Source organism: Mustela lutreola, chromosome 7, assembly GCF_030435805.1.
Source record: "Mustela lutreola isolate mMusLut2 chromosome 7, mMusLut2.pri, whole genome shotgun sequence".
NCBI classification, from domain to species: domain Eukaryota; kingdom Metazoa; phylum Chordata; class Mammalia; order Carnivora; family Mustelidae; genus Mustela; species Mustela lutreola.
In genome coordinates this window covers 3,325,350-3,352,406 of record NC_081296.1, presented here as the reverse complement: position 1 = coordinate 3,352,406, position 27,057 = coordinate 3,325,350, and the positions used below count along the sequence as shown (strand labels likewise).

Below are 27,057 nucleotides of genomic sequence, written 5' to 3'. Positions count from 1 at the left end.
TATGAAAGTACCATTTAGACCATAATTTTCATCATTTTTTATTTATTAGTGGAATACCAGCAATGGTGGATTTTGCTGCTATGAGGGAGGCAGTAAAAATTCTTGGAGGTGACCCGAGAAAAGTTCACCCTGCCCGTCCGACGGATCTCACAGTTGACCATTCTTTACAGATCGACTTCAGTAAATGGTGAGTGAGCACAGATCTTTGTGGAGTTAGCTGTGCGGGGTAGCCGGCAGCCAGCCCCCTGGTTAGGGGAAAGGGGTTAGAGCCAGTTTGTGCCTGAGTGAAGGCTGTTTCGGTCAGTGCACACTCATCTAGAGAAAGAGCCGGTGAAGTTTATGTACTGATGAGTTTAACGGAGCCTCAATTTAGAATGATATTCATGTTTGTAGATTTCTGCTGCATTTTTGGTAAAAATGAGTGAGCCTAGAACCTGCTTTGTGGAGTGAATTCTTGTTCATTATCTTTTGTTTTTTAACCTACATGTCTTCAAGAGAGAATCTCAAGATAGGAGTGAGCCATGAATGTCTTTAATCAGTGGTAAAAATCACAGTGCTTACTAAAACTGTTTTTCCACATCTTCTATTTAAAAGGTCCCTGTGACCAAGTTCAGACTAGAGAAGACCTAATTCTCCTATGATCTTTGGCACAGACCACGACGATTGTCCCAGCCTGCAAGTGCTTTTGCCCTCCAGATTAGTTAGCCCTGTGGCTCTGTGCTGCTTTTAAGTTGTTATATGGGGAAAAACCCACTTGGGTGCTTGCTAAGCGTCATTTAAATTGTCCTGGAAGTACATGAAAATTATTTTCTTAGGCATGTAGAATTGTGTTTTCTTCTCCGCAAATTTAAGTCACCTATTTCTGTTTTGTTTTGTTTTTTTTTTTTGTAATCTGGGACTCGCTTTTGAAACCTGAGTTAAATGCTATATTAACGTTTGAACAACATTTACTTAGTTCCAGATAACATTGCCATGTGTGTGTTTTTTGAGAAGCTAACATTGTGTCACTTTTAAATGGTCGTATTCTGTTTCCTTTTCTGGAATGCTAGTGCAATACAGAATGCTCCGAATCCTGGAGGTGGCGATCTACAGAAAGCAGGAAAGCTGTCTCCGCTCCGAGCGCAGCCCAAGAAGCTTCCCTGTAGAGGCCAGACCACCTGCCGGGGACCGTGCGAGTCTGGAGAGCCGGGCCGAAACTCAGGAAGATTTTCTTCGCAGATTGAGAACACACCCATTCTCTGTCCTTTTCATTTGCAACCAGTGCCTGAGTATGGGATTTTTAAAAAATAACTGACTAGTGCTGGGTTATTCTTCAATTACAGAAGTCCCACCTTTTCCCTTCCCCCCCTGGTTGCTCTGATGTAGGCTTCTCCCATCCCCAATGAGACTGGTTGAGATGGTAGTGTCTGAATCCCACACCAATTTCTGTTCCATAGGAAGAAATTTCTTCAGATTTTTCTGTGATATATTTCATTTTTATGACTAACGTAGGCAGAAAAATGGGACCTCATCTTAAACTCTGAATTTTTTGTTTTAGTGAATCTGTACCATTTATATGTTCTTTATTCATTCATATTGCTTTTATGGATTCCCCATAAAACTATTTATAGTTTTAGCTTTTTTCTCCGACTAGAATTCTTGTTTTTTCCAGTTGCATGGAGAGCTTGATGTTAAGAATATTATAATGGTAAAAAGCCACTTACCATTGCCTGTATGGTGCTATGGGAAGCAGTGAACCTGCCCAGGAAAGAATTTTCTTCTTGGGAGTTGGTAAAATTTGCCAATAAGTAGTTTAAAAAAAAAAAAAAAAATTCTATACTTGAATTTTTGTATGCTATAAAGTTTCCAGATTCTGCTATTTTTAAGAATTATGTTGTTTACCCCGCTGTCTGTAGACTGGCAAAAGTTTTTTAAATTTAGTAAGAAAATGACCTACTTCTTCAAATTAAAAAAATGTAACACATGTGAAATTTAGGATAGCCAAGAATAATACCCATGCATATCTTATCCTGAGAGCCCATGATACATTAATTCATGTGTCTGTAAACTGGTTCTTTCAGATTCTCTGTGGTTGTACAGTTGGGGGCTCGGTGTTTCTGGGAAGCCTCCGGTTGTAGTGACCTCACACGCTCTTCCTTTCTGGGAACTCAGTATAATGTGTGGGTTCCTCGGCATCAGATGAGGACAGTTTTATGTAAGCAGCTCTTGTTCCTGTGCCTAGCTGTCCTGTTGTTAGGTGCGTGTGGATGTTTGAGATGAGCATCCCTTCTTACGCGGAAACTAACTTCCTGGAAAGGTCTTACTGATTCAAACACCCTTGAGGGATTTTTTGGTTGCCTTCTCATGACCGGCAGGGTGTGAAATGCGAAGATGGTGTATTTTTAATTAAAAATACAATCTAGTATAACATTTTCCCTTAGTTTTGACTCCAGATTACAAAGAATTTGGATGGGTTGGCCTGTGGTCTCTGTCTGTAGAGAGACAGTGGGTCTCTGTGGCGCCACAGGGCCTTGGTGCAGCATCGGGTACAGACCCAGACGAGGAATGGATGGGGAGGAAGTGGGCACCGGAAATCATTGCCGAGTTGAAAGTCGGGTTCTGAGCTTATGAATGAGGGACACTTCGTAGCGGTACAGGCTGTGGGATGTACAGTAATCAGACCAGCTCCCAGAGTCCTCGGGAAAATCTCGGTCAAGATGTGATGGGGCCTCGGGATCACTGAGCTGTGAATCAGTCACATAATCTTTGCGTTTTTAAAAAAAGTTGACGAGTGAACATCTGTAATGGTCTGGACCCTAGAGGACAGGTACAATTTAAGTTGTATTGATATCCTAGTCAACACTTGATTACCAGCTGGAAGGAAACAGCTTAAAACTGCTAGAAATCATTCTTTATTTTCATTTTTGTTTATTTTTAAAGATCTTACTTCTTTGAGAGAGAGAACAGCAGGGGGAGGGGCAGAGGGAGAAGCAGCCTCCCTGCTGAGCAGAGCCCCATGTGGGGCTCAGTCCCAGGACCCTGAGATCATGACCTGAGCCAAAGGCAGAGGCTTAACCCACTGAACCACCCAGGCATCCCTAGAGATCATTTTTTAAATATCCGTTAGATAAAAGTAGCTTCCCTAAAGTGGCATAGTTTACTGCTTGGTAGTGGATTGTTTTTATCTCTTAGTTTAAATAATGCATGTAAAATATGTTTATGATCCATGCAAAGTAAACTGCCACTTACACAACAAATAGAACTTCCCACCTTGGGTGAGATGAATGCATTTTTGCTCAGAGCTTTCTGCACGTGCGCAGTGCGGCTGTAACACCACACACCAGGTGTGTGCTCGCTGACACACTCGCTGCTGCCCGCCTCCTCCTCCGCCTCCTCCTCCGCCTTGCAGAGGGGGCCCCGAGGACGGCTGCTGTGTCACTGATGGTTGCAGTCAGCTCGCACAGCAACGCAGGACAGTATGGTTTGGCGGCTGGGGAAGGCAGAGCCCTGGAAGTAGCTGCCCTGGATGCTCCTAAGAGCAGAGCTTCCTTGTTGAAAGGAAACCACCGATGCCGAGAAGTCTAGTAAATTGCTGTTCTAAGAATTTTTAAAACGTGTTTGTGTGCTTAAGAACAAATACTTAGAAACAAGACAAGTCTTTTCTGTGATCCATACATTTAATGCTGGATCTTCTTCCTTTTAGACCTGAAACAGTGTTAAAAAACCAAGAAGTAGAATTTGGCAGAAATCGGGAGAGACTTCAATTTTTCAAGGTACACATGATTTGGGGGGAATTTTTATATTTTTATATTTTTTGTATTTTATATTGAAATTCACAGAATATTGATGTGTGATATTTATGTCCTTTAAGGTAATGGGTTTTTTTTTTAAGATTTTATTTGATTTATTTGACAGAGCGAGCAAAAGCAGGGAGAGAGAGAGAAGGAGAAGCAGACTCCCCACTGAGTAGGGAACCTGTTGTGGGGCTCGATCCCAGGAGCTTGGGATCGTGACCGGAGCTGAAGGCAGACGCTTAACGACTAAGCCACCCAGGCACCCCTAAATGAGTAGATTTTAAATGCTTTGGGGCAGTAGGACCTTTTCTTCCTTCAGATAAAATCTCAGAAACCCCAGTATATAAAACAGAATGAAAGCAGGTGGCTGTAATTTGAGGTGCGGGGAGGCTTTGTGCTTGTCCCCCACTCCGAGAGTTCTTGGGGCACAGCTGAAAACCACCATTTATCTGGACTTGTCGAACATTTCCCTTTGACTTAATTTAGCTTTAATCTGCACGACGAGTGTATATAGGGTCAGTGTCTGCATTTGTGTTCATGTGTCTCCTGTGAACTTGGACCATGTTGAACGCTGGTAAAGTGTTCTTAGTGTCAGTACTAACTCATATTTTGACTGTCAGCACAAACTGATACACTGACACTTGGATTTTTTAAATTTAAACATCATATAGTGGAGTTCAAGAGTTTTTAAGAACGTGGCTGTGATCCCTCCTGGAACTGGAATGGCCCATCAAGTCAACTTAGAGTATTTGTCGAGAGTGGTGTTTGAGGAAGACGACCTCCTCTTCCCAGACAGCGTGGTGGGCACAGATTCTCATATAACCATGGTGAACGGCTTGGGGATTCTGGGCTGGGGTAAGTAATCCACTCACTACGTTTAATTCTCGGGGGAGACGGTGTCAGGAACAGTATGCAGGAGTGTAGGCAGCCGGTCTTTACAGGCTCTTTGAGGCCGTTTCCTCATCTGCAGTAGTGGTGGCAGAACGACTCTGGACCTGAGGATGTGTGGACAGTGTGCCCCGCGCAGCACTGCTGTTGCGGAGTGGCCGTGGCGGACGTTGTGGTTACTCCCTGGTCCGAGTCCCGCGGGGCTTCTCCTGGCCTTCCTGAGGATTCCGGATTCTTACAACCTGCTGCCTCTGGCTGCTCCCACGCACGCGTCTGAAGACGAGTCGTTGACTCCCCCAAGTGAGATGTGCGTTCCTGCCTCCTGGCCCGGCCCGGGCTGTTACCTCCGGCGGAATGTGCCTGGTCTCTTACACGGTGTCAGGTCTGCTGACTTCTTTGGTCTCCGCTGTCAGACGGAGCTGCTTCCTGAGGTTCTCAGGTGCTGGGTTCTCTTTTGTGTGTGGAGCAGAGTCCAGACATCAGATGGTGTTCCAGGGACCAGCATCACAGATGCCACATGTTCCCTGCCTTTAATAGAAAGTTGACACCAGTTTGCTTCAGCCCTGTGACTGGAGTCCTTCTTTTGGGGAGACTGAGTACTGACCACAGTCCAGAGTCCCGGCGGCTCTGAAGGGTTAGGCAGACAGGCGCCCAGGGCGTCCAAGAGCAGACGTTACACCAAGAACACCCGCGCTCTTCGCTTGCTGTGCTCACCGTCTTCTGTATCGCTCCAGGGGTCGGAGGCATTGAGACCGAAGCAGTCATGCTGGGTCTGCCTGTTTCTCTTACTCTGCCGGAGGTGGTCGGGTGCGAGTTGATCGGCTCATCAAACCCTTTCGTCACGTCCATAGATGTCGTGCTTGGCATCACAAAGGTAACTGCGCCAACCGCGTGATGTGGGGGACATTATGTGTGGGGCCCTGCGAGGGCAGGGTTGGGCTCTGCGCTGCCTCCTCCGTGCTCTGGCCGTCTTGGTCCTTGCCTCATAGTGACCGTCACAGGAGTAGCCGCAAACACAGAACCCTTCCTTGGCGCTGCTAAGTACAGAAATGCTGGCTGTGCCGTTGTTCACTTGACCTGTTGCCTCTTTCATTCCTCGCTACGAGCCTGGAAGGGTGCTAGTGACCATCCCCATTTCAGTTCTGAGAAAACAGAGACGCCCTCAGGTTGAATGACTTGGCAGAGGGTCACCGGGCTGAGCCGTGACTGCTGGAACAGGACACGTCCGGGCTCCCAGCCGTCAGGCTTGTTGGCCACGTGGGTTAGAGAATCCTGTTGAGAAGTAATCGCATCTCTTTAATACCTCACTGAATCATTTGCCCGTTAGAAACTATTTCTCCCCTGGAGAACATGGACTGTAGAAGTGGGCCGCTATCAAGATTGCCTGTCGGCTGTTCTAACACTTGTAAAGGATTATAGAAAAACGTAACCTGGACTTTTAAAATATTGGTACATGCTATTTAACACACGTACTTTGGAGTTTCCTAGTGAACAGTCATTTGTAAGTCTCCGTCCTAAATTTCTGATTTTCAGTTGCTTTAATGATTAAGTCCATTTTATTAAATAAACGAGTGTAGGAGCTGTCCTACATACAGTGCCAGCTTGCGTCCTGGAGTCTGCACTTTTCTGGTTAGGTTATTGGTCTGAAGGCTTTCAGGATTCTCCGCAGGGAAAGAAAGGGTCCAGCTGCCCTGCAGACATTTCGCACAGAGCCTTCTGCCCTGAGAACGTGGTGGCACCATGCAGAAGTCATGGGTGCAGCATATGGGACCGAAAGATAAGTTGATAATTGCAGGATTATTCCTAAAGGAAAATGAGTATCTCAGAACGCTTTTGGAGAAATCTGTACTTTCCTTAGGGTAACCTGAGAAGTAATGCCACTTTTTAGACTTCTCTGGCTATGTTTTTTTGTAACAAGATTACATGTCAAGTTTTTTTTTTTTAAGATTTTATTTGTTTATTTGACAGAGGTCACAGGTAGGCAGAGAGGCAGGCAGGGGGTGGGGTGGGAAGCAGGCTCCCTCCCAAGCAGACAGCCCGATGCAGGGCTCAATCCCAAGACCCTGGGATCATGACAGCCCAAGGCAGAGGCTTAACCCAGTGAGCCACCCAGGTTCCCCTACATGTCTATTTTTAAATTTTGGCGTGTTGATATAGAACTTATGTCTATCACGTATGTTCACATTTATTATTTTCTCTCTTGAGATTCTGTTCTATTCACGATCCTTTTGGATTAATCCCATATTATTTTTCTGAATGTGTATTGTGGCACCTCCTGAATTTGTTGAAAGAGTCTTAGCTGAGTGTGTCTCACGTGTGCTGCTCTGGTCCTCAGAGCGACAATCATGAACATAGAGAAACGTCTTAGCCTTTTATACGAGCATGGCTTCAATGGCCCCTCGCCCCTCTGCACTGTCAGGGCTAAATGGGACTCTTGGGTTGAACGTGGCTTTGCTCCAGGTTACCTCGCTAGGCCTCTCCTGCCCCAGACTGAGCCGCGGTGCGGTGTCATTAGGTGAGCCGCTGATGGGGTTACTTGGTAATAACTCAGAAACGTGACTTTATGAGGACATGTGAGATCCTGTCAACATGACGTTTACCCAGAACAAATGATGCTGTAAACACTTGGATCAGGGTTGGTATTCGAAGAATTTTTGTAGCCAGTATGTATTTTATTTAAATGCAGTTTCATCAGCTTGTTACTGTTCTTTACTCTAAGGTGCCATCAGCGGTTAGTGCTGTTTCACGCCCAGAAAGAAGAAGGGCTGCCCGCTGACACACACGTTGTGTCTGGCGTCTCCTCAATTTCAGAGACATTCGTGTGTGGATCTAGCCATTTCCAGCCCTTAGGCGCTTTCTCCCCTGTCCAGTGGTGACAATGGGTCAGTCTTCTGTGGATCCTTTATCTTAAAATACCTGCAAACCCAGAGGGAGTTGACGTTTGATAAGAACAAGAGACCCTCTTTCATGCAGTGTCCCTGGTAGGGGTTAAAAACTAGGTCTTGTGCTTTTCCGAGAATCCACGCCGGTCTTACTAACTTTGTGTGCGTTTCTGTGTTTCCCTTTATTTAGCACCTCAGGCAAGTAGGAGTGGCTGGAAAGTTTGTTGAGTTTTTTGGAAGTGGAGTTTCGCAATTATCTATAGTGGATCGGACCACAATAGCAAACATGTGTCCGGAATATGGTGCTGTCCTCAGCTTTTTCCCTGTTGACAATGTGACATTAAGACATTTAGAACACACAGGTAAGAAGATGAAAGATCAGTAGGGTCAATGTGTTTGTACGTCCAGTGTGTCTGTCTGAAATTTTTCCTAATGAACAGCTACCCATGCTTGGTATTTAATATTCAGGAAATTACCTTATCTTGAAATAGTGGCTTTCAAATAAACTGCCTCAAATGTCTTTAAAGAGTGTTGTGCTCTCAAAACCCTGCCCCTCCCGTGTGACCCATTTACAGTGATGAGAGGGAGGACTCCCGCCACCTGTCAGGGCCTCATTCTGCAGGGAGGACGGCTGTCACAGCCTTTGCGGCGGTCGGAACCGCGGGTTGGCGGGAGGCGGACGTGTGCATCCTCACGGCTCACGGTGTTCCTGTAACAGGAGCAGAGGAGCCACCAGACAGAAGTGTCTGGGGACCGTGCTCTGTCTGAAGAGGAACACAGTTTTGTGAAAAGCGGCATAGGGTTCCAGATTCCATATCTTTTCTGTAGCCTGATTGGCAGGAGGGTGAACCTTCCTGTAGCGATGGCTCAGTGTAGAAAGTAGCTGCAAGCCTCAGACGCGCTCCGGTACCCCTGGCACTGCCCACTGCCCTTTGGCGAGCGACTAGTCTCAGAGCCAAGCTGGGCCGAGCTGCTAGTCTCTGATCGTAAGTGCATTTGGGGGATGTAGTCCAGTAGTCTTTATTTGGGGGCCAGATTTTGTAAGTTAAAGGGTCATTTGGCAAAATGGACCGTTGGTCATTGGGAATGTTGGTAGGAACGGTTCTCATCAAGTGCGGAGCTTCCTTTCAAGGGGATTTGGTTGGTAGAGCATTGAGGGAGAGATGGCAGAGGTGCCTCCTCTCTTGCATGTCACTCTGGCTTGTGTATTAGTGATCTCTTCCTGTAACAGACTTTCCTGAAACTTCATGGCTTAAAACAGCAATAATCACCTGTGGCTGCATGGTATCCGTGGCGATGATGTAGGCGGCACCATTGCACAGCTCAGTCTCTGCTCCGTGATGCCCGCGGCCTCAACCGTGAGACCTGGCGCTAGGCCCCAGGGCCCTGTAGGTCGCTCACCCGTCAGTGGATGCTTAGCTGGGACTGTCCACCATGTCTGCATGTGTCCTTTCTTACTCAGTGGCTTCTCCGGGGGGGGTGACCGGGGAGAGCGAGCGCCAGCCAGACAGCCAGGGGTCCGATAGCTGAGTCCATGGGGTCGATTCTGCCCCTTGATGGAGGGATGTCTTGTCACGCTGTAAGCACATACAGCTCGGGTGTGTACTGTCAGGTCATTTGCTGGAGAATACCTTCTGCCACCACTGTGTGTTCCCGTGAGGCTTGCAGAGAGCTGCCCATTGCTAACATCTAGATTCTTTACTCTCCTGGAAGGTCTCATTAGGCCTCTGGTTTTCTGCTCATGAGGCTTCTTAAGCTTCATTCATGTTCTCATTTTGACCTTTATATTCATATTGGAAAGTAATGAGTGTCCTTTGTGGTGGGTGAAAATTATATTCAATGTTAGTGATTTATGTTCTGCAAACGTAATAGGTTTTTTGAGTTTTATAGAACTGACTTAGTATTTCTCAACTTGTCTCTGATTAACTTTTAAAGGGGGGTACAAGTTTTCATGACGGACAGAATTTTTACTACTCTGGAGAGTAATATCAGTAATTTGTAAAGAACATACTCTGAATACTTAGTGCGCGGGGTCTGTTTCTTACGCATTGGAATTCAGCACCCTTACCTTCACAGAGTTCAAAATTTCTTACTGTATTCTTGTCCTTGTTAATTCTTTCTAGGTTTTGACAAGGCCAAACTCGAGTCAATGGAAACATACCTTAAAGCTGTGAAACTGTTTCGACACGACCAGGATAGTTCAGGAGAACCCGCGTACTCCCAGGTGTGTGTGGAAGAGCTCCCCCGTGGCCCGGCCGCCTGTGTGTGGACGCCAGCTCCGGGCCTGCACCTCCGCCGACCCCCCCGCCCCCCGCACCCGACCTCCTCCCCCCCGTTGGCTCAGCTCTGGAGGGGGAGGCTGTTCTGAAGGGCAGACATACGTTAAGCACAAGGCGTTAGAGTGGCTCTGGGCACGCAGAAAGTGCTCTGTGAATGTCATCATCTAACCAGTTAGTATTACGTGTGACTCTGCTGAGGTTTTATTAATTCAGTTCTCGTGATTTCCGTTAGTGAATTTTACAACATTTTATTAAGTCTCAGTTTTTAATATTCAGAACACAAAGGTGACTCTTTCTCTCCCTGACCTTTTCCTGCGTTGTGATAAGAGCACCGGGACGTGCCTTTCTGTCCTGGGGGAGCCGGCAGCTGGTTAGCGTCTGCGTGTCGCAGAGATGTGTCATGAGAGGAATTTACGGTTATGTAAGATACTCTGTGATCTAGGCCAGTATTTACCTGTTGGAAATTTGTATTTTCAGGGAAGTTGGAATTTTTATGATCTTCCTTTTCTAGGAGTGTGTCAAGTATCTTCAGCCACTGGGTATTGTCAAAGGTCTGGTTAACTGTTAGCTGTTTTCTTGGGGAGTCATTCTCTGCCCCAGCTGTCTGTCCTCACAGTGTGCATCCCTGCCGGAACTGTATTTCTGTGCTCGCTTGCCTGTCCTCCCTCCAAGAAGGCAAGGAGGCTCTCAGGGGAGGAGCTGGTTGTGGTCTGTAGCTCTGGCCCCTGGAGCTGTGCCCGGCCCGCGGCACACAGGATGGGCAGGCAAGCGAGGCCGCACGGGTGTAGTGCAGACCAGTGTAGCGCCCACAGGACCAGAGTCAGTGTAGCCTTCGGGCGCATCTCTGACTTGACTCCTCGTTTTCTGGTCCCTTCCAGCTCTTTAGTTTAGTGCTTTGTCCACTTTGTAAAGATGGGGAAAGAAGAAGAAAATTGAAAACTCTCACATTGTATAATAAGAAGGAATAAATTTGCTTATTGAAGGCCTGACCAGATTAAAGAAATAAAACTGCAATCTACCAGGACGTTGATTCCAAGACACACTCATTAAGATGTAATGATGGGGGTTGACGGATCCATAAAGTGAAGCGGCAGCCTGGTGGGCATCTGCAGTCAGAGTCAGAGTCGACAGGACTGAAGTATCGGGAAGCCCGTAGCGAAGAGAAACTTCATCTGACCTGTTTATACCCACATAAAATGGACAGAGGAAAATGGTGGCAGTGCCAGAAGAAACGCACAGAAACCTAGCTGGGAGGTTGGATTTTTAAGATGGTTTTTTTAAAACTAAGGAATAAAAAGCCCAGGCCTTGCTGGAGGCTGGCCAGCTAGATACGTTGGAACCAGGAAGAGAAGGGTCCTTCTGCTGTGTCCCTCCAGCACCCTGTGTAGCCAGACTTAGTGCCACACACGTGGAAAAAGGAGCAGGGTTTCCTGCGCCCACCTCAGTTGTCACAGAGGAGGCACGGGTGACTTTGGAGCACAGGGGCAGTAGACTGACGGCCCACACAGGCATCTGCTTTATCAGCAGCATCTGTGACATCGGAGAAGAGAAATCAGGGGAACAAAATGCTCTGTGGACTGGATGGCTGGTGTTGAGGCAGTTTGCATGCTGATCTGCTGCTCTCAGATTAGCGAATGTTTGTATGTTTTGTTTCACAGATTAATTGGGATTGTTTCCAGGGTGTAGATCACCATTACAACAAATGTGGATGTATTTATTTTGCTTCAGGAAGTAGTGCTAAATTACAGTCTGTACCTAACAAATTCTCATTCTTTGCCTTCCTCTGCCTTCTCATTTCCTAGGTGATCCGGATTCATCTGAATTCAATAGTTGCATCTGTCAGTGGTCCGAAGAGACCTCAGGATAGAGTTGCTGTGACGGACATGAAACGTGATTTCCAAGCTTGCTTGAATGAAAAGGCAAGTTACCTAAGCACCATCACCTTTGTCAGTAATTATTGTGTGGAGTGATAGTGGGCGAGTACTTCTTGTGCTGGGGGGCAGAGGGCGAGTACTTCTCGTGCTGAGTGATAGAGGGCGAGTACTTCTCGTGCTGAGTGATAGAGGGCGAGTACTTCTCGTGCTGAGTGATAGAGGGCGAGTACTTCTCGTGCTGAGTGATAGAGGGCGAGTACTTCTCGTGCTGAGTGATAGAGGGCGAGTACTTCTCGTGCTGAGTGATAGAGGGCGAGTACTTCTCGTGCTGAGTGATAGAGGGCGAGTACTTCTCGTGCTGAGTGATAGAGGGCGAGTACTTCTCGTGCTGAGTGATAGAGGGCGAGTACTTCTTGTGCTGAGTGATAGAGGGGCAAGTACTTCTTGTGCTGAGTGATAGAGGGGCAAGTACTTCTTGTGCTGAGTGGCGGAGGCCAGCATGGGCCTAGACTCAGGCTGCTGCTGTGTTCTCGCATGTGGGGCACACCCCACTGGCCCCTGCACCCCTTCCTGTCTGAAGCCGGCAGTCGTTTGGTGCTGTCCCCAGGCCGCTGGGAGGGTCAGATGTGTATCATGCCTGGAGTCGCAGTCGCCCGGTTTCAGGCGCTTGGTCGTGGAGGGGTCTGCTAGGCTGCACTGTGGTCAACGTCTGACCCCCCACCCCCGGCCGCCCCGATGAAGAGAGCGCTCTGCCCTCACACCCATATGGTTGCTGCATGTACCTAAACAACGCGCAGCCTCTTCGACTTTCAGGGTCTGAGTTTTCCGAGAATCATGGCTCAAATCGGAACACTTGCCCTCTTGAGAACTGGGGTCTGCGCTCTTTCCAGAGCCTCTCTCTGGAATTTATTTGCTGTTGCTGCTGCCGTCCTGCTGTGCAGGAGGAAAGCAGTGTGATGAGCACGGTGCTCCCGGCTTGCTCCCTGCCCCCTGCCTTCCGCACCCCAGTCCACTCCCTGTCCCCGGAGCAGGGCCAGGATTGTGTCCTCTGTTGAGAGTCCCGGTCCGTAGGATCGAACAGACAGCCGCAGAGTCAGTAAGGTCCGGGTCCTGGGGAGTTCAGAACACCAGCAGGCTTGTGTCGTTACTGTGCACATACCTGCGCTAGCCGACTTAGGATGACCGCGTGTCGCGACCTTCAGCACCGCTCACACGTAGGCAGAACTCCAAATCTGTTTCTCTGCACATACCCAGAATGTTCGTATTTGTGTGCATGTTTGTGTAGGTGGGATTCAAAGGCTTCCAGATTGCAGCGGAGAAGCAGAAGGATAACGTCTCTATTCGTTATGAAGGAAGTGAGTACACCCTGTCTCACGGCTCTGTGGTTATGGCCGCGGTCACCAGCTGCACCAACAATTGTAACCCGTCCGTCATGCTCGCCGCAGGTAGGCTGTCCCTCACGGCCTTTCCTTCCCGTCCTGGGTGACGTGTACGCTCCTGCCACACTTCTCTTATTTCTTGGATCGTGCGTGGAGACTGGGGTCTGTGTTTGATATTGAGAGACATTCTGAGAGTTTAATGGGGTCTCAAGGAGCCCGAGTTTGATTGAGGTTACTTGTTTTCATACCACAGAAGGTAAATACTACAGTGTACGCATCCGTTTTAGGTTACCTGTTTCCGTAAATCGAGAAGTAGTTCCTGAGCAGCCCTCTTGATGGCTGAGCCCAGCAGTGCGCTAGAGCCCACCAAGAATACAAGGACAGAAGGGTTGTGACAGGGCTGTTGTGTTGTACAGACGTGACACTGTCCATCGTACCAGGTCCCGTCTGCTGTGTGGAATTGCTGTTAGGAAGGCGCTGGGAAGGGTAGTGAGACGCACTGTGCGTGTGCAAACTAGCAACATGGCATGAGACCGTGACGAGGCTGCACCGACTTCTCAGTGTAAAGGCTAGTGTGTCAGTGTGATCCTGTGTGTGTTTTAAATGAAACACATCCGCAGAGTAAAATGGACAAAATAGTGTGAAGTGACACGTTTGGACTTCAACCCTTGCACAAGTTGGAGACTGAGCTCCAAGCACCGCCCTAATGCATTCCTGTTGACCACGCAGGTCTCCTGGCTAAGAAAGCCGTGGACGCCGGCCTGCAGGTTAAACCGTATATAAGGACGAGCCTGTCTCCAGGCAGCGGGATGGTCACACATTACCTCAGCTCCAGTGGCGTGTTACCGTACCTCAGTAAGCTCGGGTAAGTGAGGGGCGCTGCTGTGCTGTGCACGCTGGGGTTCAGCAGTGATGGAAGCTCCTGTCGGAGGCTCTCCTGTGCCAAGAGAAGGCGGGAAGGTTGGCTTTGTTGTACTTGTCACCTCTCCACAGCCACACGGCCTGAGGCCTCAGCCCTCCCCCGCTGCAGCCGTTGGCTGGGCAGATCCAAGGAGCAGGGCAGCATCTTGGCCCCTGGGAGGTCGAGGTGTGGCCTCTCGTGTACAGATGTACAGACAGATGTGAGGACAGATGCACAGAAGGCGTGGCTCCGGGCAGTGGTGATTTCGTTGTGGAGGTCACTTGTCAGAAGGATCAAAATGTGACAGGCTGTGTCATTAACAGATTAAAGTGTCTTAATCAACGCTTTGTGAGGTTACCAGGTTTGTCAAACACGGGTTCATTTGTCCCCAAATTTTGTAGAAACTGACTTTCCCATTTCTCACGGACTCAGAAGAAGTAGCCGATGGTGGCTGCGTATGCTGGAACCTGTTAACCTCAGTTCCTTTGCAAGACTGATATATTACAAAAAACTTTTTGCTTTTAGAAGAGTGGCAGCAAGTAATTTTGAGAGTCATGCCTGTAATTTCTTAGATCTGCTGTCTGGGGCTTCTGTCAGGGGCTTCCTCTGGGGTTTTGGTTGGTTGGGAATGGAGAGCTCTGCTCGCATTGGCAACCCCAGCTGCAGGGCCCCTTCTGAGGCCTTGGCGTCACTGTCACTGTCGTGTTAAACCCTGGGGGAAGCTCCGTGTCTGTAAAGGTCGTCTCGGCTGTGTTTGGGGAGATGTCCTGTGCCACCTGCAGGTTTTGTGTGTCCGGTTTAGGCAACCCTATCCCCCTCAGGGATGCCCTGTCAGAGTTCTCGTGTTGAGTCCTGACGACACGCCTGACGCCCAGCCAGACAGACCAGTGAGGGTTAACCCGCGCGTCCCATGTGCGCTCCGGCAGCTCGTCCCAGGGATGGCAGCGAAAGACCAGGCCGGCCCTTCCTTGACAAGCATTACGACGTTCTGCTCAATCACATGTGTTTTTCCAAATGCAGATTCGAAGTCGTTGGCTACGGATGCTCAACGTGTGTGGGGAACACGGCGCCGTTGTCGGAAGCAGTTCTCAGTGCTGTCAAACAGGTAAAGACATGCACACCAGCAGGACGTCTAAACAGATTTCCTTAACCGTGTATTCTGTTGCTAAATGTGGGCACATCCATATTTCTGTAGTCCTTGCCTCTCTTGGGAAGAGTGAATCTTAAAACGATTGGAAGAATCATTTTTAGATCCTTGAAATGACCCCTGAATAAGGTAGTGAACTGATTTGTTCACAGGATTTGGTGGTTCTGTGTCTAATAACTGGTGGTCTGCTTTTCAGTTGTCTTGCCCTCAGGTGTGGAATATCTGAGGCTGCGTGTATATGATTATCCAAATTTGTACCATTTCTTGAATGCGTATTTGTGTATTTTTTTTTTTTCAGGGTGATTTGGTTACTTGCGGAGTTTTATCCGGTAACAAGAATTTTGAAGGTCGTCTCTGTGATTGTGTTCGTGCCAATTACCTTGCCTCCCCACCCTTGGTGGTGGCTTACGCCATAGCGGGCACGGTGAACATAGACTTCCAGACGGAGCCTCTAGGTATCTTTCTGTCATTACACAGGCAAACGCACACACGCTCTGCGCTCCAGAACTTGTTGTATTTCTGAAATGCTTCTTAGACCGTCTATTCTTTGAATTATTTCAAGAAACCTTATCCTTTAGTTATTCATCTCTGTATTCATGTGAAGAATATAGATGTACAAGGGCTTTGTTTTTTTAGCTGCTTATGCCTGCCGCAGTCTGGTGTTGGTTTCCTTGGTTTTTGGGACAGGTTTTTCAAAAGATGTGAATACCATGAGGGAATTACTTTTTTTTTTTTTTTTTTTTTAAAGATTTTATTTATCTGAGAGAGAGAGCACCAGCAGGGGCAGAGGCAGGGGGACAAGCAGACTCCCCACCGAGCAGGGAGGCCGATGCAGGGCTCAATCCCAGGACTCCATGATCATGACCGGAGCCGATTTAACACCCTGAGCCAACCAGGGGACCCTGGAAGGAATTACTTTTTATACTAACTTTGATGTCACAATGTTCTCTCCAGGCACTGACGCTACTGGCAAGAGTATTTACCTGCAGGACATCTGGCCCACCAGAGAGGAGGTCCAGCAGACGGAGGAAGAGCGCGTCACACCGTCCATGTTTAAAGCACTGAAAGAGAAAATGGAGGTAAGAGGCTCACTTGTATCTGAGGTACTTAAATAAAGGGCACTGTTGATCTCCTATGTCTTTCTGTGAACTTAATAAAAATTAAAATCACATTATTTTGATACAGTGTATAATAAATGATAATCATGTTGTATTTGGAATTTGTAATGCTCTAGGAGAATAGCTTAGAGTATTTAAAACCAATCTTAGGAGCACCTGGGTGGCTCAGCTGGTAAAGTGTCTACCTTCAGCCCAGGTCATGATCCTCGGGGTCCTGGGATCGAGTCCCGCATCAGGCTCTCTACTCAGCGGGAATCTGCTTCTCCCTCTGCTCCTCCCCCTGCTTGTGCTCTCTCGCTCGCTCCTTCGCTCAGATAAAATCTTTAGGGAAAAAAAAATGATCTTGATGACTTATTAGAAATATGTAGCGAGCATCCGGAATGCGGGCAGAATTCATAGAAACAGCCCTTGTTTGTTATTCCCACTGAGATGGTGAAAGTCCAGAAGTAAGAGAGAGCGTGGCGTGACCCTCCTGCCCCCGTCTCCCTACCTTACGTCCCCAGAGGCCGTTGGGCACATCCCTTGCTCACGCATCTTTCCAGAGAGGTTCTGTGCACCTAGGAGCAAATGCATTTATTTGCAGTTCCTGAAACAAAACTGAGAACATAGTATGAGGGTAGCAGAGGCACTCACTGAGCAAGTATTTGTCGAGCGCCTGCTACGTGCGGGGCACTCTGCTTGATGTTTTGGGATATATCCGTGAACAAAAACCAAACCCTGATGGGGAGAGGCAGGCAGTGAACTGTAGACAGAGTTGTGACGTAAATTACACGACACGCTGAGAAGTGGTAGGTGCTGTGGAGAACTACAGAGCGGGTCGAGAGAGCTGATGAGCACAGTCTGAGGAGGAGATTTACAGAGGCTGTCGGAAGCAGGATGTGTGTCGAGCTCGGTTTTGCAGGAGGTAAAGAAGTTTCCGTACATCTGGACCAAGACCAGGGCTTTCCTGGCAGAGCGAACGTATGAAGACCTCACGTAGGGACCCTTGATGAGGGCACCGGGGTGGCTGGCGCACGGGGAGTGGGGGCCGTGCCGGGAGCCAGTGTTGGGGAGACGTGAGGATTGACGTCACAGAGGAGGTTTAGGCCGTGAGTACATAGAGTCCTGAAGGAAGAGACAAGGAGCCTCCTCGAGGCCGCACACAGAGGTGTGCTAGGCTCTGTCTCCACGTGGGGAGTGGGGGGAGCCTGGGCGGGAGGGACGGAAGCAGGGGCGCCCGGCCCGCGTGGTCGGTCGTGTGTGGGAGTCTTCGTCTCAGGGTCGTGAGTTTCACCCCCACGCTGAGCGTGCAATTTATTTAAAATAAAATTTGAGGGTGCCTGGGTGGCTCAGTGGGTTAAGCCGCTGCCTTCGGCTCGGGTTGTGATCTCAGGGTCCTGGGATCGAGCCCCACATCGGGCTCTCTGCTTGGCAGGGAGCCTGCTTCCTCCTCTCTCTCTCTGCCTGCCTCTCTGCCTGCTTGTGATCTCTGTCTGTCACGTAGATGAATGAGATCTTAAAAAAATAAATAAATAAAATAAATAAAAAAATAAAATAAAATTTGAAAAATTAAATTCAAATAAAAGGAGGACACACAGAGTCGGGCCAGTTGGTTTGAGCCGTTCTGTGTGCGAGGTGGCGGTGGCGTGAACTTCGGGTCTTGGTGGCGGTGTGGAACCGGGATGAGATTCGGCGTGGAGTGTGAGGGAGGACCGTGTGGGGACGCACACACTGACCTCAGCAGAGGGTTTTCTCTCAGCCGCGCTCCTGAAAGTGAGCAGTGCGGCCCACAGCACAACCTCTTTGTAGCCACGTGGATTGCTCTTCTAAGCCCTTGACCCCTTCATTGGATTTTTAAGTCTTTTATGTTCGGTTTATATTAAAACTTAATCTCAGTATATTCATGAAAATCTAGTGTGCTGGAGTTGGATGAGCAAATCGTGATTTATTTTGTCCCAACAATGTCCTAGTGTTCTAGAATGTGCCGTCTTCCTTTCCCAATGAAGATGGCCTGTTTTGGGGTCCTTCTAATGTGAGGACTTTTTAATTCCCTTGAACGTTTTCACAAGCCTCTTTTTTCTGACTCCATTTTATCTTTTTCTTCTGTTCATCAACCAAACCCCCGTTCGCAGATGGGAAACAAGCGTTGGAATTCCCTGGAAGCACCGGACTCAGTGCTGTTTCCTTGGGACTTGAAGTCCACGTACATCAGATGTCCTTCATTTTTTGATAAGCTTGTAAGTGTGGTTTCCCTCTTTGATCTTTTCGAGGTTGTTAGGAACTAAAAAAAACTTCAGGGAGGGTGAAAGCCTTTCACGGTTTTCTACCTTGTAGACCAAAGAGCCAGGTGCCCTGCAGCCCATTGAAAACGCACACGTCCTCCTCTTTCTGGGGGACGCGGTCACCACAGACCACATATCGCCCGCGGGGAGCATCGCCAGGAGCAGCGCCGCCGCCAAGTACTTGACGAACAGAGGGTAGGTGCACGGGGCCCCTGGTCACGCTCCCTGCCCGGTGAACTGTTTGACCCTTGAGCAGCATGAATGTGATCGGCTTGGACCCACCTACGCTTAGATTCGTTCTGATAAACATGGGCTAGGGCTGTAAGTGTATTTTTTCTTCTTGTGACATTCTCAGCATTTTCTTTTCTCTGGCTGACTTGTCACAATAGAGGAGGTCACGTGTAGGACACAGAACAGGTGTTAGTTGACTGGGTATGCACAAGGGCATTCACTTCTGCGGAGTCCAAAGTTCCACCCAGATTGCCGACGGTGTGCCGGGTTGGCCACCCGTACCCTGTGTTGGTTGGGGTTCGGCTGTATGGGCTGCTGTCACGGGAGGTCTGGTCACGGCTGAATCTGCCGTAGGCGGTGACTAGGGTACTTGTAGTACCTGCTTTTGCCTATAACTTTAGAAATGGAAATTGCTGTTTTAAATTGAGCCCTTTGTAGATTGGAAACAAGATTTTTCTTTTCTTTTTCAATGCAACTTTATTGAAAAGTCAGCTTTGTTTGACCTACCAGGTGAAGCCTGATGGTTCCTGCTGTCGTCGGAGGGCAGAATTTAAATGTGTGTTTTGTGTTTTGTGGACTACAGCGCACGTGCGTGAGACCAAGCTTGGTCTGTGTCCATCAGAAGATGATAATTTCCGCCTGTTGAGCCTAAAACTTAGAACATGATGTAAACATGATTGATGCGGGAGTTAGAACTCCGAACCTAGAAAGCTCTGACCTCGTTCCTGCGTGATTGGTAGTGTGCAGTTGCTCTGTTACAGAGCTGCGTGGACAGCAGAGACGGACTTGGGGCGTTTTCCAAGTGATGCCTTCCCACCGAGATCACTCAGAGCCCGGCGGCCTGGGCCGCCAGGCTCTGCTCACCATCGCGTCAGTGCTATTGTGGAAATCGTGTTTGAATTTTTTTCTCTGGTTAACTGTAGTCTGGTATGAATTTAAAACCCTTTTTGGTAGCAGTTGCTAATAGCAGTTCCTTGTCTCATAACTTGATGAGCATAAATCTGTCACACACACAAGGTTTTTATTTGTAGTGGTAAGAAAGTCTTTCTGGTCATGGTTTTCATCGTGGTCGTAACCTAACCGTGATGGTTAGGGTGCTAGGTCACCTAACCGTGACCTAGCACCCACCAGAAACAGTCCCTGCGCTTCTCAAACAGGAATTGCCCTACGGGTTCTGACGTGTGAGGACGGATCTCTTAGTTCTCATCAGTCAGGATGTGTTTTGGGTCCTTAGAACCCCTCTTCAAGCTTGTCCTCAAGCCGCTTAAACACACAGGTTTAGAGCACTTACTGCCTTTGCGGAAAAGACCAAAGGAGAGACTGGTCTGCGTTGGTTCCTGGTTGTCGCTTGTGCTCGCTTGTTGGGCCCTCAGAGGTCGCGTGTGTTGTGACCAGGCCGGTGGTGACGAGCACCCTCCCGCCCAGCATACGGTATCAGCCGCCGTTCCTGGCGCGGGGACTCCTGGGGGCCTAGTCACCTCGCGCTGCGCTTTCATGGTCGCGCTGACTGAAAGAAATCGAAGGAGGGTCCTGGTGTTGCATAGGGTTTTGGTAAAAGCCAAGGGGCCAATGTGAATTTCTGGAAAGGGGTGGAAACTCTTCCCTTTATGCTGTTTCGACTGAGGAAAGGTTGCCTAGGGGCGCTCTGTCCTCAGGCGTCAGGGAAGCCTGTACAGACAACCAGTGCTTCTTGGAGGAATGATTGATTCCGTTATTGACTGGCTGTCTGATGGGAAGAAATTGTGATGTTTTTTTTCCCCTATCTAGGTAGTATTTTTTGAGTTCGTAAGTTTTAGAGAAATACGTTAAAATATGTTACCTGAGTTTGTTTCAGAATTGTCTCCTGGGGATAATTCCAGAAGAAAACAGGCAGCTGAGCATTCCCTGTTTTCCCCACGTTTGTATGTGTGTGGAATTTCCCGTTATAAAGAGAGTACTTTTGAGTGAGTTTTAGGGTCCAGAACCACGTGGAGGTTTTCTATCTGAAATGAAACCAACTTCATGACTTGCTCGCAGCCTTACTCCTCGCGAGTTCAACTCCTACGGGGCCCGCAGAGGCAACGACGCCGTGATGACAAGAGGCACGTTCGCAAATATCAAGCTGTTTAATAAGTTCCTCGGGAAACCTGCTCCCAAAACAATTCATTTCCCGTCAGGACAGACGGTAAGGCTGCGCACAGAGCGTTTGGGCAGTCGCTGCCTGGACTCGGGTTTGTGCTGAAGACGCTCCTGTTTGCTTCCGCTCCACAGCTTGACGTGTTCGAGGCGGCCGAGCTGTACCAGAAGGAAGGTGTCCCGCTGATCATCCTGGCAGGGAAGAAATACGGTTCCGGAAATTCCAGAGACTGGGCTGCCAAAGGGCCGTATCTGCTGGTACTGATGCTTCAATTTTATCTTCTTAAAATGGATGTTTAAGTGTTTCTTTTTGTCGGTAACATTCTATCAGAGTTTATGTTGCTTGTTTGGATTTTTTATGCTGAATTGGAACTCATATTGGTGGGTCTTTTTTTTTTAGGGGATCACGTATAATGTTTTGCACTGATCTAGTTGCGTTCTAGTACTCTGGGTTAGATTTGATTTCTGTCGGTCCCACTTGAGGAAATCCGTACAGTGGAGGGAAAGGAGGCCGCAGTCTTAAACGACCCTCTGGAATGCTGATCCGCTGCCCACTGAGAGTTTTACTTGCCCCTCCCCCACCCTTCACTTTCTCTCTTGGGGGTTCATGAACTCAGAGGTGGGCTGAGGGATGGAGGTAATGGTTCCTGGCCACCTGCTGGGAAGGCACATCTCGCACCCGCGTCCTTGCTGTCGTGGGGGCAGGTGCTACTGGGGAGGGTCGTCAGGACTCTCGCTGTGTGCCCTCTGCCTGCGCTCGCTCAGGAGTGCTCGGAGCGGGCGGCCAGCACCCCTCCTGGCTGTGGTGATCGTGCACACTCCGCGCTCCTTGAGTCTCTGGTCACCCCCTAGAACTGAGTGCTCAGAGGAGCTGCAGGAACAAGCCAGATTCTCTCGTCTTCTGAGATAGTAATTATCTCCGGAATATTAATTACAGGTACAGCTTCCCTTTTTTCTTGAATTTTGTCTAAAACAGACAAGTATGAGGCTTTGGTCCTAAGTCGTCTGTCTAGTTAGACACTGAAGCACTGTTGCAGGCTGGGGGTGTGGCTGGGTTTTGTCCATCGATGGGCCTTATGTGGTCGCGTGGACGGGAGCCCTCCTGTCTGTCTGGGAGCGCCCCACGGGTCCGTGTCTGCACGAACTTCGCGCAGTGCAGACCTGCACTTCATGCTGGTTCCCGATGATGTCCTCCCCTGTGCCGGGCACCTCCTCGGTCCAGGGCATCCATTCTCTCCATTCACGACGGGCCGTGGCGCTCACAGGGCTGAGGACTGATTGCTGGGTGCCTACAGCGCGTCCCTCTCTTTCCATGCAGAGTACAGACGCACACGGGGTACTTGAGCAGGTGCACGGTCTGTGTGGCGTGAAAACGGCAGGGCGGGCAGCAGGGGCTGCCGTAGGAGGACAGTAGGGACAGTTGAGAAACGTGGGTCTGGAGCCTCTCTGGCTTATTTTCTCCAGAGAACAAGGATTTGCTGTTGCTCTGGTGTCACTCTACATTCACCCAGTGGTTTCTGTCGTTGGATGTCTGCTCAGGGTTACTTAGCTTCTCAATCTGTGTAGAACCCACGTCTCCTACTTCCTCCAACTGCCGTGGGACGCACTTCTCTGTGTGCGTGTGGAAGGGCAAGGGAGAGGGCTGCTGAACGTGTGTGTGGGTCTGCCAGCATCCCAGACACTCCCGAGCCCTGTTGGAACCAGGTGTTGCTGGCCTCAGCCCTGCAGAGCGCAGGGGCAGGTAGAAGCAGCTGGGGAGCTGCCTGAAAACAGGGAAATCATCCGTAGTACTCTGATACAGCACGGACCCATAAGCTCTTCCTTAGGTTAAGAAGTTTTATAGAAGGGGCCACAAGTAGAATTTTTTCCCTTGAAAATGGTCTGATAAAGCAACTTTGAAGAGCTGACTGGAAGAAATAAAATACACATTTGTTACAGGGTGTGAAAGCTGTTTTGGCTGAAAGTTACGAAAAAATTCACAAAGATCATTTGATTGGAATTGGCATAGCTCCACTGCAGTTCCTTCCGGGAGAGAATGCAGATTCCTTGGGCCTCACCGGCAGAGAAACGTATTCTCTAGCATTTCCCGAAGAGCTGTCTCCTGGAGTCACGTTAACCATGAAGGTATCTCTTGGATTCTTGTGTGTGGGTGTGTCCCGTGTGCTCAGCTAGGTGTAAACCAAGGAGAAAGGGTGCTCGTCCACGGCACCCCTGCGCGAGTTAGTGCACGTGCATTGTGGTCTGATTCCCATGAAGCCGTGTTAATGCTGCTGGGAGCCTGAGGAGACGCAGAGCGCACGAAACTCGGTCCTGGGAGCGAGACAACATGCGGGCTCCCCACTCGTGCGGCCGCGGCCTTTCCCTGGCTGCCCGCTGCTTCCGGGCTGATGGGATTTGAATGCAGCCCACACACGTTTGCAGGGGAGGCCTGGGAGGAGCGCAGGGAAGGGTAGCCGATGTCCACATACTGACCAGTTGGTACACAGTGGACAAGAGCACTGGGTGGAACTCCCCTACCTGGTCAGAGTCGGCTGCACTTGGCTGAGTGTCGTAGGTGATCCGGGACTTATCATTTAGAAATGGGGAGGGAGGGGCGTCCGGCTCTTGATTTCCACTCGGGTCGTGATCTCAGGGTTGTGAGCTCGAGCCCTGCATTGGGCTCTGCGCAGGGGGTGGAGGCTGGACGAGAGGTGGTAGTGCTTAGATCTGGCGGGAGGAGGGCCTCGCAGAGTCTGCAGGGGGCGGCGTGGGGCTTGGAGAGAGGCTCTGAACACGGGGGACACTCAGGAGATGCTCCCGCTCACGTGAGATGTTTCTGTTTGTTTCAAGACGAGCACTGGGAAAGTATTCAGCGTGATTGCTTCGTTTGACAATGACGTGGAGGTGGCGTTGTACAAACACGGAGGACTGTTAAACTTTGTGGCACGAAAATTCTCATAGTCTCTACTCCACACGGACACCCTTTCAGAACTGGTAACTGCGAGTAAAGCCTTTCGTGCTGGACCCGGGGCTCCCCGCCTGCCGCTGCAGACGGTCCCGTGTGCTCACCGATCCCACCACGGGTGTAAATGGTTATGAATCAATGTAGGGACTGAAATGAAATCTTTCTGATTTTAAATAATATACGAATGGTGCTATTAACAATGCTCAAATCAACGTGTGAGGTGTGCTGTGGGAGAGGCCCCTAAGTACGGGGGCATTTTATCAGACCATTTTGTAAATAAAGGCAGAATTTGAACTTGTGTTGAAGATTCTTACATGAATAACCTTCCTGAAGTTGTTTAGTTTCGCACCTGTAAACTGTGTACTACTGTTTGTTGGTTTAAGACTAGCAGGTTGGAATCGAGAAGCCAGATTAGACTCTAAAATTGTGGAAGTTGGAATCTGATTTACAAATGGACTTTCAGACCTGAGCTGGACATGGTCGACGTTCACAGATCATAATAGAAGCTGGGGTGATCCTAGTGGCCGTCTAACAGTCCTCGTGTCCCGTTGGGCCCAGGTCCCTCCACACGTGGACACGGGGCTTGGGTGTGTGAACACACGTGTCCCATCGTGTGCAGTAATTTGCTCCCGTCAGCCTCAGATGGTGTCCTGGCTGTGGATTTGATCATTTTGCTCACTTGATGTGACACTGTTGCTTCCTATAACCTATTATTTTAGGTATCATTAACCAAAATTCCACTCTTTTCAAGTTGCTAAAGAGAACTGAATCATTAAATGCTAAAATGATTTACTCTAGACTTTTAAATTATCCATCCTAAATTATGTGGTTGCTGCTCAACTCAAAGCATTTTTTAAATGTTAGTTATTTCTTAATTATTTAAAATTGGTTTTCCGTCATTTTGAATCCTTATTTTACCTGGGATGCATGATTCTATTAATTATGTTTTTGTTTTAACCAAAGCTGACTATCAGGATAAAACACTGAGATTGTCGCTGTCTGGAAACCCTACTTTCTCCACACACATGTCCGTTCACCGCAGCAAGTGTTCTGTCAACAAGATGTTTGGCAAATGTTAAGAAAAAGGTTGGGAAATTAATTCCAGAATGTCCCATGCCTTTTTTTCTAAATTAAGAAATTAAACTTAGCAGCCAGAAGGTTAGTTATAGAGATTTCCGTCCATGTGGATAGCTTCCTCTGACCCAGCCGGTCTGCGGCAGCTTGGCCAGCCCACGTGGCACAGGAGGGGGAGGACTGTGCTGCTGGATCGCAGCCGGAGTCGCAGGCGCCGGGGGTGTAGGATCGCTGAGAGCTTCGCCCAGAAGCGCGCACCTGGGCTCTGTCTTCTGGAAGTTGTCTGCAAATCTGTGTTCAGACAATCACGTGGACTGGAGTCTGAGAACATGATTTCCCTTCTTCTTTCAAATTTTTTGGACTCTTTTCTGTGGTACTTTCACGCTGTGTTTTTGATGTGGTGTTACGCCCGTGTATCTGTCCTGCATATGTTTAATTCACATGAAAACATGAATTAGGAGAGTCGCGAGTTGAATGGTGATATCCCTGTTGCATGCTTGGCAGAGGTGGTGGCTCCACACCGTGTGCCTGGGGACACGTCTGTGTCATCCGTGGCCGTGGGTGGGCGTCAGCTCCAAATAGCCAGGCCAGGAGGCTGGGCCAGTGCGGTCCCTGTCCCTGGTCCAGCACCAGGACATGCCGGCCTCTGGCTCCTGCACAACAGAGACAGTGGAGCAGAGCACTCAGCCACGGCCGGCGTCAGAGAAGGAGTCAGGCTGTGCACCCTAGTGGGTGCCGTCCACTCCCACCTCGGGCCAAGCGCTCTGTGTGCAGAGACGGAACGTCCCTGGCTTTCATTTCGTTGACTCTGTCCGGGTCATTGGGTGTTGAAAAAGATGCACAGTAACAGTATTGTGGAAAGGAAGTATATCAGGCACATGAGCGAAGCAAGTGGGTTTTGTAATTTAGGGTACAACTTCAGAGGTGACCCCAACAGTAGCATTCTTCTCATCTTAAGAAAATGATGCCGCCCGTTGTGGCCATGTTTGTTGCCTTCAGCATCATTGTCCCTGCATAAGGAGACGACCGGGGCTTCCGTCCCCCTGTGGAGTTGCAGCATTACAGCTGGGAGTGTCCATGGTGACAGTGGTTGTGAGTTTCTGACCATGAGGGCATCCCCGTCGCCGCGGTTGTTCCACAGGAGGAGTGCGTCCGCCTTCTTGGTGGTGGGCGGTAGGACGTGGAGACGCCATGGGACTGACAGTTGTATGTGGCGGCAGTAAAAGACACCGGTCTTTGCCTTTAGGTGTAGGAGAGGTGCTCAGATACTGGATGTTGACTTGAGGAATAAAGGCGGGAGCAGGCAGACTTGGGCTTTTTCCCCTGAAGTGTGATAGTGCCGATGTTTCTATCAATTTTACAAATAATATATGACTACGAAACCATGTATCTCAAGTAACTATAAATCATTGTCTATTATTTAAAGCCAACAAAACAGTGTAATAACAGTTTTAAGTTCAATAATGTTAAGTATTGTATAAAAATCTATTGGAGGCAAAGTTCAGTTGATGACAATTGTGTATATGTTATTGATGCTGTAAATTATTTTTAATAAAGAAAATTGTATTATCACATATCTCTTGCTATAAAATACTTTGTGGTGGATTGAAAATAAAACACCATAACTTAAAAAGAGGTAGGACGGCATCCAGAAATTTCTCTTCAAGGACACTTACACAAGTGTTGAGAGGTTAGTCATTCCCGACATGACTGCCAGAAAGAGCTGTGGTCATCCCCGTCCCCCTTGCTAGTCTGGGGCCAGTGGGAATGGAAACCAGGGTGAGTGTGGGCCCTTCGTCCCAGGTGGGGCAGTCCCGGTGGAAGGGTGGGCAAAGTCGAACTCCACGTAAGCAGTGTCCCAGCAGGTTCTCCGGTCCGTGGAATCCCATTTTACAGTTGAAAAGACTATCGTCTCACCCAAAGGAGGATCCCTGGTCCAGACACTAGCCAGCTGGGCTGCCTTTACCTGAACATTCTTTAGATGGGGACAGTCTTCTGAGCCAGGCATTATGTCCTTAGCTGCGTTTGGATGGTTAAATAGACTTCACGTCGTGAAATGTCACTTCTACAGTTACCTCCTTGTCGTGGTTCCCCCTCATTTGTGAGTCTCGAAGCACCCTCGTGCACCCACACATTGCATTCCGGTTTAGTGAGGGAGCCGGTCCTTCCACAGCTGCGCTGCATGTAACGT

The 27,057-nt window shown here is 48.9% G+C and overlaps 1 protein-coding gene across 1 annotated transcript in view; it reads left to right on the top strand.

Annotated features, from left to right (window-relative positions):
• The window catches only part of IREB2 (iron responsive element binding protein 2), a 42,898-nt gene extending 16,456 nt beyond the window's left edge, over positions 1-26,442 (top strand). The window contains exons 4-22 of the mRNA XM_059179766.1: positions 50-187; positions 1,050-1,268; positions 3,683-3,752; positions 4,445-4,628; positions 5,396-5,535; positions 7,734-7,905; positions 9,667-9,767; positions 11,625-11,741; positions 12,982-13,141; positions 13,805-13,940; positions 14,997-15,081; positions 15,422-15,578; positions 16,078-16,202; positions 18,353-18,457; positions 18,555-18,697; positions 20,750-20,897; positions 20,984-21,106; positions 22,787-22,972; positions 23,678-26,442. Of these exons, the coding sequence (XP_059035749.1) occupies positions 50-187; positions 1,050-1,268; positions 3,683-3,752; positions 4,445-4,628; positions 5,396-5,535; positions 7,734-7,905; positions 9,667-9,767; positions 11,625-11,741; positions 12,982-13,141; positions 13,805-13,940; positions 14,997-15,081; positions 15,422-15,578; positions 16,078-16,202; positions 18,353-18,457; positions 18,555-18,697; positions 20,750-20,897; positions 20,984-21,106; positions 22,787-22,972; positions 23,678-23,788 (2,620 nt within the window). The 3' untranslated portion in view covers positions 23,789-26,442. The remainder of the gene's footprint in view (positions 1-49; positions 188-1,049; positions 1,269-3,682; positions 3,753-4,444; positions 4,629-5,395; positions 5,536-7,733; positions 7,906-9,666; positions 9,768-11,624; positions 11,742-12,981; positions 13,142-13,804; positions 13,941-14,996; positions 15,082-15,421; positions 15,579-16,077; positions 16,203-18,352; positions 18,458-18,554; positions 18,698-20,749; positions 20,898-20,983; positions 21,107-22,786; positions 22,973-23,677) is intronic.
• Positions 26,443-27,057: the final 615 nt, after the last annotated feature.